Genomic DNA, 9,198 nt, shown 5'->3' with positions numbered 1-9,198 from the left:
CAGGGAGGCTTTATAAAGCCAGAGCTCCATAGCTCATAAAGCCAGAACTAGGCCATCAGGGTGAGCCCCGCTTTCTGGAGAGCACAAATTGCATCAAATGTAATAATTAATCTGTGTCTAATACTTTGTGCCAGGCACTGTTTTAAGTGCCTTACATGTGTTAACTCATTTAATACTCAAAAAAAAAAAAATCTTGTGAGGCAAGTATTTTTATTACTCCCATTTTATATATTAGAAAATTGAAACAATGGAGGGGCTATTGTTTCCAATTAGCACATGAGGAAACTGAGACACAGAATTGAGTAACTTGCCCAAGGTTAGACTAGTAAGTAGTGGAGGTGGATTTTAAACTTAGGATTCTGGCTCCAGAGCCATATTCTTACCCATCATGATATACTACCCTTCCCACTATGTTGTAAGGATACGTATTGTTTCAGGAAATGTTTACATCAGGTATATGTGAGTGTGTGTGCTTATGTTTGTATTGGGTTGCAATATAAGATGTAATTATTCCTGTGAGTCACAGACAAAAATGTCTAAAAGCTACTGCTCTATCAATAGTATTGCTGAATTATACATCTTCAACCTTACTAGAGATAATGCCAAATTACTCTCTAAAATGATTGTACCAAGTCACATCCCAGCCAGCAGTGTAAGAGAGTTAACAGTGTTCTATATTCTCACCTGAACTTAACAGCGTCAGTCTTTTAATACGCTGCCAATCCAAAGGGTGTGAAATCATATCTTATGTGGTTTTAAATTGCATTTTTCTGATTTGCATTACATATTTTCATATATTTTGACTATTCATGTTTTGCCTACTGTGAATCATCTGTTTATATCTTTTACTTATATATTATTGCATACAATACAAATGTACACAGTACAACACACAACACCAACTCTTTGAGGGAGCCAGCAGTACAGATGAAGAAACTCAGGCTGGGAGAAACCTTGCTTAAATTCACTCACCTAATGGGTTGTTGAGTTGGGATTTGACTCCAGACCCAAAGTACCCATTATCCCGCTTTTTGTTTTATAGTACATGCCAGGGACCAAGGCCATGTTAGTAAAAACAGAAGAAGGGAGCAAATAATTTCAAGCATGTAACGATATATCATGTATCTAGGTTTTATGTAATTAACATAAATTATTTCCTGTATCCTCACAACAACTTGTGAGATAAAACATATTATCCTTATTTTACAGATAAGGAGACTGAGGCTCAGGGAAATGAAAGATTTGCCTTGGAAAGGTTAAATTACAGCGGAGAAGAGGCAGAATCACAATTCAAATACAGGTCTACGTGATTACAAAGTCTATACCTGTTACACAATAGTGCTACCTACCCATAGATATTCTTGGTATGAAGTAAAGGTCTCCCATAAACCAGGTCAGCTTCATCATCTCCTAGATTCATGTTTTGACCTCCTGCCCAACCTTCTTAGAGCCCCCAATAAACTGCTTCTACTTGGAGATGGCCAGGACTACACCTACCATTGTTTGTAGAATCCTGGTCTGGGGCAGCCTTAACTAACAGGTCCAGCCTACTGCTTCCATTAACTAGTAAAGTGAGATGAGCTCCCAGCCACCTTCCACAGACTCATCTTCCACTGCCCCCAGGCTTCTCTGATGTAGCACACTTAGGATCTCAATACCTTCCATGGTAAACCAGAAATTCTAAATCAGAGTTGTCAAACTTGGCTGCACATTAGAATCACCTGCAGAAGTCTAAAAAAATCCTGATGCCCTACTAACAGCCCAGACCCACTATATCAGAATCACCGAGGATGGTACCCAGGCATCTGTAATAGTTAAAGCTCCCCAGATGATCCCAATGTATAGCTAAGATTGAAAACCACTGTTGAGGCATCTTCTTCAAGTTTCAGGAGCCACACTCACAGTGGTTTCCACATTTTAGTGTTCATAGAAACTTCTTGGAGCATTTGTTAAGATTCAGATTTTTGGACCTCAGCTCCAGAGAGTCCATGTTTTGGTCTGGACCCAGGAGTCTGCATTCTTAACAATAACCCCAGATAGTTTCACTGTAAGTCAATAGCAGACCACATTTTGGGAAACAATGCATTAGAGGAAGCGCTACATGAAAGTGGGATGGGAAAGTGAAAGTGGGATGGGAGCAAGAGGTCTCTGGCCCTTTAAGGACTAATTAAGAAACTACCTTTAAAGCTGTGGAGCACAGCAAGCAAGGGTTGTGTTTTTTTTTTTTTCCATCCTAGTGGATAAGGTAAGGGAGCAGGTCCTGGAATGGACCTCTTCTTTAAGGTTACCTCAGCATCCGAGTAAGTGCTATCTTGTTCCCTGCCCTGAAGAGCAGGAAGGATATGCTGCATTGTCCCACCTGTTGTTTCTGTTTGTTTTGATGCAAAGAGGCCAAGTTAAGAGACCTCCTTCTGTCCAGAAATCCTCCCAGAGGAATCAACATAGGGCCTATCTGCTTGCCTTTCATTTTTTTCTCTCCCTATCTTTTGTGGTTTGGAGCCAGATGCGCTTACCTATGTGAAAGGAAAGACTCAGAGCGACATCCTTTGGGCTTGGGATACAGCGTGTTGCTGAACAGCACACCTTTTGAGATGGCCTGTCTCAGCATCGTTGGAATCCTTCTTTGGGGACTGGTGCTTTTTATGGAACATGGGGTCCAAATGGCAAAGATAGGGCAGCCCTCTAATGCCCTCATGGCTGATGCCCCTTCCTTGCCCCTGATTCGGGAGCTGCTGGAAGGAGCTCCTGGCAAGCAGCAGAGGAAGCCACCTGTCCTAGGGCATCCTTTGCGGTACATGCTGGAGTTGTACCAGCGTTCAGCTGATGCACGTGGGCGCCCTAGAGAGAACCGCACCATTGGGGCCACCATGGTGAGGCTGGTGAGACCCTTGGCTGATGTAGCGAGGCCTCTCAGAGGTGAGTTATTATACCATACTGTCCTGGAGGGAAGAGAAATGGGGGAAAAGAGTGTAGGGAAAGGGGATCTGTGAGTTTACGATCAGGCTTCATTGCCTGGTGGGTGATTTGTTTCTCAGGCTTAGATTTCAAAGGATGGAAAAGTTGGGAGAAGCTAGCTCCAAACCTGCTTCCCTTTAGGGCCCCGGTTTGAGAACAGATTGCCTTGGGCCCTACCTGAGGAATCTCTCTCAGACCCCAGGACAACTGAATGATATGTCAGCTCCTATCTTTCAAACAAAGTCTTATTGTTTATGTCACTGAAAACTATAATTGAGAAATACTACTATGTATTCTTGTAGAGGGCTGTTTATGTGTGGTTTTATTCTTATAAGAGCAAAGAGTACAGGATGCTGAGTTGGGGAAATTTGTAAGAATGGACAGAACCAAATTAACATCCAAAGATCTGTATACCTAGTTAGGTGAACATCTGCTGTTGTATATAATCCTTAAGAACGACTATTACCATTAGCTGTCATGGAGCAATTAGCCTAATTTTTAAAGATAAAAACTAAAGCACAGAGAGGGCAAATAACTTGCAAAGTTCACATAGACAGTGGGTGACAGAGGTAGGATTTGAGGTCAAGTCTGCCTGAAAACATGAATAGACACTTCTCTAAAGAAGACATCCGGATGGCCAACAGGCACATGAAAAGATGTTCAACGTCGCTCCTTATCGGGGAAATACAAATCAAAACCACACTCAGATACCACCTCACGCCAGTCAGAGTGGCCAAAATGAAGAAATCAGGAGACTATAGATGCTGGAGAGGATGTGGAGAAACAGGAACCCTCTTGCACTGTTGGTGGGAATGCAAATTGGTGCAGCCGCTCTGGAAAGCAGTGTGGAGGTTCCTCAGAAAATTAAAAATAGACCTACCCTATGACCCAGCAATAGCACTGCTAGGAATTTATCCAAGGGATACAGGAGTACTGATGCATAGGGGCACCTGTACCCCAATGTTTATAGCGGCACTCTCAACAATAGCCAAATTATGTAAAGAGCCTAAATGTCCATCAACTGATGAATGGATAAAGAAACTGTGGTTTATATACACAATGGAATACTACGTGGCAATGAGAAAAAATGAAATATGGCCTTTTGTAGCAACATGGATGGAACTGGAGAGTGTGATGCTAAGTGAAATAAGCCATACAGAGAAAGACAGATACCATATGGTTTCACTCTTATGTGGATCCTGAGAAACATAACAGAAACCCATGGGGGAGGGGAAGGAAAAAAAAAAAAAAAGAGGTTAGAGTGGGAGAGAGCCAAAGCATTAGAGACTGTTAAAAACTGAGAACAAACTGAGGGTTGATGGGGGGTGGGAGGGAGGGCAGGGTGGGAGGGAGGACAGGGTGGGTGATGGGTATTGAGGAGGGCACCTTTTGGGATGAGCACTGGGTGTTGTATGGAAACCAATTTGACAGTAAATTTCATATATTAAAAAATAAAAAAAATTAAAAAAAAAATGAGGTCAAGTCTGCCTGATTCTAAAGTCTACTCATAACTTCTCAAGTGTTTAGATATCCTTGAATACCAAGCAGTTTTTCTATTAAGGCCATGTTGCTACTTGGGTTTTCGGTACCAAAGGTATTTTGGAATTTTCTTTGTTCCCATCATGCTTGATTTAAAAAATATCTTTGTTAGATACTGTTCCAGGAAACCAGTGAGCTTCTGAAGTGCAGGGCTCTCTAGGGAATGCAGAAAGCATCGACTTCAAGGAAATCTTGAGAACCTGGTGAGATCAATTTTGGGCTTTCGGTAGTTTACACTCCCTCCTTTAAGTGAAACAACCAATATTCCCCTAGCTAATCTTTACTGTGAGCTTGCTATGTTCCAGGCATTGGGCAAAGTACTTCACAAACATTATCTTCATTAATCCTCTGCACGATCATATAAGGTAGGTATTATTAACATAATAATTTTATAGGAAAAGAAACTGAGATTCAGAGTAACTTACTCAATATAACACAGCTAGTAATTGGTAGAGCTGAGTGTCAAATCCAGGATTTTGGGCTCTAGAGTTTGTGCTTTTAAACATCCTGCTGTGCTTACTCAACAGATTTTAATTGAGTGCCAGGCACTCTTTGGGTTGGGTCTAAAGAGGCAAATAACTGTTTCCCTGACCTCTGAGAGCTCCCATCAAGTTGGTATAGATAAATAATCACATCATAGTGTTAAAGCATAACAAATGCTTTGACAAGGATAAGCAGTAGGTCTCCCAGGACAAGAAAGAAGAAATAGGTCACTGCTTAAAGCCAGGAAGGGGAAGCAGCAAGACAGTGAAAGACTTCACTGAAGAGCTAATATTTGAGATGGACCTTGAGGAAGGAGGAAGGAGACTGTGCATAGAGGCAGAGATATGCATTCTGATTAAGGAAAGAGAAAATAGCTTGGCGTGGGTGGAGATTCACTCAATAAATACTTAACACCTACAGAGGGATAGGCACAGTTTTACATGCTGACATACAGATATGATCAAGACAGGTACAGTTTTCATGGGTGAGACAGATAAGTAAACACTGGTAATTGCAAATCATGGTTAAGTGTTCTCAAATAATGAAATAATTTGTTTTGCTAGAAAATAATAAATCCTTCCTTTACATGGGATTGTCATGGAATGCATCTTTGAAGAGGTGACATTTGAGCTGAGGTCTGTAAAATAAGCTAGGCATGGGAAGGGCAGAGAGAAGTCTGATTTAGGCAGAGGAAACCATGTATGCAAAGGCCTAGGAGGTGGAAACAAGCTTGTCTGACTTGAAGATCAGAAGGAAGATCAGTATGACTGGAACTTAGCATTGTGTGAGAGTGGCAGGAAAGGAGGCTGAGGAGAGGCAGGGACTTGTAGGCTATTATAAGGAATCTGGAATTCATTCTGAGTGCAGCAGAAAGCTGCACAAATCAAGTTTGTACAGATTATATGGGGCTAGATGAGGATGCCTAGAATTAGGCCACTATCCTGGTCTCACCGTGGGACGTACTGGCATCTAGGGAATCTGGAAAGGATCCAGAAATAGAGGACAAGAACATCCAGCCACAAGTCTCCATTAGGAGATGACCCAGCTGAATTGAGCTTGTCTGCAGAAATATGCCAGGTTCAATCACACAGGATGTGTAAGTCAGTCATTTCCCTGAAAAGGTCTGAGCAGACCCTTCCTAGCTCTGATTCCTAACTACTCCACCATGCTTCAGGAAATGTGATTTCAAGGCCTGAAAGTAAAGGGCAGTTCCTCACCAGACAGCCTGCTAGAGGTTGGGTTGGGCACCTTTTTAGGCAGGGTGGGGCAGGTGTATTGGTGGGCCTCTTGGAAAGATGATTATAGGATGGGAGTGTAGAATAACTTGAGAAAGCAAATAGAAGCCTGGCTTGGGAATTGTGTGAATGATGTCCAGTGCCCCAAACTTAAGGGTGTATTAAGCATGAGTTGAATCTGAACTTTGAAAAATTATCCTGATGTTTCAAGACCTTGAAAACACTTCTACGTTGACCATTCCAGGCCTACTGAAGAATCCAAGCTTGTGGATTCAGTGAAGAAGGAAGCTTAGGTAAATAATATGAAAATTAACATGCAAATGTTTAGCGATAAGGTGTTTGAAGATAAAAGGAGGCTTTTTCCTGCAATGCCTGGTTTTTGTAATCTTTGCTCTTGATCTTTTCCAGAAGATACAGAAATTCAGAGCATTTCAGCCCCAGACCAACCCTTGGCCACTAGGTGTCAGCATTACAGTTTGGATTAAAACTTAATCGCCAAAAGGCTTTCAGTTTCTAGTAGAATTCTTAGGAAACAAAACATTTATAGGACAAGACCTTGTTGAAAATGGTATTTGGGGAACTGCAGTACAATTAATGTGGTACATGAAGAATAATTTCCAGTAAGTAATGAACAAGGGAGAGACTGAGGGTTAAGGGGGAAATGGTTTAAGAAGGAACAGCTGCTCAGGAAACAATTCTTAACATAGAAGATAGAAATGGCAAAACAGCTGCCCTCACTAGGGGTAAGTAGACAAAATTACTTTTTGGCATCTTGGCCCCACATTCGAATTGATGGCAGGCCATAGATAGCCCCCAATATTGGATTGTTACCTCAAAGTTACATTTGTATAATATGACAGGAGAACTAATTCTTAATTCATGCATGTCTAAAGGATATGGGAATAATTACTATCTCATAAGGCTGTTGCAGATTAAAGAGGTAATGTATTAAACATCTAATAGTAAATGCTCAACAAATGATGGTGATTATCATGATCTTGCTTTATTTTTAGGGCTGCTTGCAGCTGTCAGTTTGCAATGAGCAGGTTTGTGAAGGAGACTCAGGCTAGGAGATAAGAAGTTAAACTTCTACTCTTGTTCTCTCTTGCTGTTGAAGGCCCCTGGAATATACAGACCCTGGACTTTCCTCTGAGACCGAACCGGGTAGCATACCAACTGGTCCAAGCCACTGTGGTTTATCGCCATCAGCTCCACCTAGCTCGTTTCCATCTCTCCTGCCATGTGGAGCCCTGGGTCCAGAAAGGCCCAACCAACCATTTTCCTTCTTCAGGAGGATATTCCTCAAAGCCTTCCATGCTGTCTAAAGCTTGGACAGAGATGGATATCACACAACATGTTCAAAGGCTCTGGAATAAGAAGGGGCGCAGGGTTCTACGACTCCACTTCATGTGCCAGCAACAAAAAGGTAGTGACATTCTTGAGCTTCAGTGGCATGGAACTTCATCCTTGGACACTGCATTTTTGTTACTCTACTTCAATGATACTCATGAAAGTGTTCAGAAGGCCAAACTTCTCCCCAGAGGCCTGGAGGAATTCATGGACGATGACTCTTCTCTCCTCTTGCGGAGGGCCCGGCAAACAGACAGTATCACATCTGGGGTCTCTGGTCCCTTCAGGGAACATGATGGGCTTAAAAGTAACCAGTGTTCCCTCCACCCTTTCCAAGTCAGCTTCCATCAGCTGGGCTGGGATCACTGGATTATTGCTCCCCATCTATATACTCCAAACTACTGTAAGGGAATCTGCCCTCGCGTATTACACTATGGTCTTAATTCCCCTAATCATGCCATTATCCAGAACCTTGTCAATGAGCTGGTAGACCAGAGCATCCCTCAGCCCTCCTGTGTTCCATACAAGTATGTTCCCATTAGCATCCTTCTGGTTGAAGCAAATGGGAGTATCTTGTATAAGGAGTATGAAGATATGATTGCCCAGTCCTGCACATGCAGGTGACAGCAAAGGGTAAAGCTAGCTCAGGTTTCCTGAGGAATTGGAAAAGAGTTTAACATAACAAAACAAATATCAATGTTAAGGCTGCAAGTGGTGTTCTATCTGTGATCTTCTACCTATTGTGGGTTCCATTCCTTACGGTGTTGTTAAGTCTCTTCCCCCATGTATGAGGTCCTCACTTTATACAAACAGTTCTGAGTCCAAGCATTTGTACATTTTCACCATTAGAGCCCTTAAAGATGTTCATTTGGAGATACCCATCTTTTTTTATTGTGACCTTGTCAAAAGTCACCAGTCCATGACAGTAGAACTTTTGGAATGGTCCTACCAAGGCCTGCAAAGGTGAAACCTTCCTAGTATCCATCTTTTGAGGCTTTCTAGAAGATTTTGGGCTAAGAAAGCCACTTGAGATTTTATACTCCTCTGTCTTGCCTCCTGTACCCTCAAAACTAGTACCTAATCTGAAAGAGTGCCTGTTTCTGTTTGCATTGCCTTCTGGATCTAAAACTAACTTTCCTCAGATGGATTAAAAAAATGTTTAAGCAATAATCTCCATTAAAATCTTTGGAGGGAAGCAGAAGGAATATTTTTTTTTTCTAAGATATCAGGGATTTTCCTCTCAGCCTCTGAACCTGGGGAAAGTACCTGGGATCTCTTCCTATCCTCTGGTGAGAACAGCCCTTAATAAGGCCAAAGGGAAAACTTGAGTATGGAGCTGAGAGGATAGTCTTTTCAAAACCATCTGCAGCTATGGTGAAGAGAGGGAGAGCCGTCATTGCTGATTAGGATTATGTATGGGAGAGTTATTTTAAACTTTCTAGGGAACAATGGATTTCACAGGACGTTATTTTATATAACACTTAAATTCTTGTTAATTATCCCACAAAGAAAGCTCCCTGGTAGCTCTGAGGCTATGCCTTGCCCTGGTTGGGGGTGGAGGGGTAGAAGGCTGCAGCCAGGAAGCTTAAAGGGCTGTGGGGAAAGGGTGAGATGTGCTGAGGCCTGGGGCCAACTT

General features: G+C 42.2%; 1 protein-coding gene across 1 annotated transcript; it reads left to right on the top strand.

Annotated features, from left to right (window-relative positions):
* The first annotated feature begins 2,591 nt into the window (after positions 1-2,591).
* On the top strand, positions 2,592-8,186 carry BMP15 (bone morphogenetic protein 15). Its single transcript, XM_019417522.2, has 2 exons — positions 2,592-2,916; positions 7,330-8,186. The coding sequence occupies exons 1-2, from the start codon at positions 2,592-2,594 to the stop codon at positions 8,184-8,186; spliced, it is 1,182 nt and encodes a 393-aa protein (XP_019273067.2).
* Positions 8,187-9,198: the final 1,012 nt, after the last annotated feature.

The sequence above is a fragment of the Panthera pardus genome, unplaced genomic scaffold, assembly GCF_024362965.1.
Source record: "Panthera pardus isolate Hobbes unplaced genomic scaffold, ASM2436296v1 HiC_scaffold_27, whole genome shotgun sequence".
Classification (NCBI taxonomy): Eukaryota; Metazoa; Chordata; class Mammalia; order Carnivora; family Felidae; genus Panthera; species Panthera pardus.
This window is presented reverse-complemented; position numbering and strand designations above follow the sequence as displayed.

Bases quoted from the DNA above. Each gene is read 5' to 3' on its own strand.
- BMP15 (XM_019417522.2), top strand. From the start codon at position 2,592: ATGGCCTGTCTCAGCATCGTTGGAATCCTTCTTTGGGGACTGGTGCTT. The intron at 2,917-7,329 runs GTGAGTTATTAT...TTGCTGTTGAAG, and splicing joins TGTAGCGAGGCCTCTCAGAG to GCCCCTGGAATATACAGACC.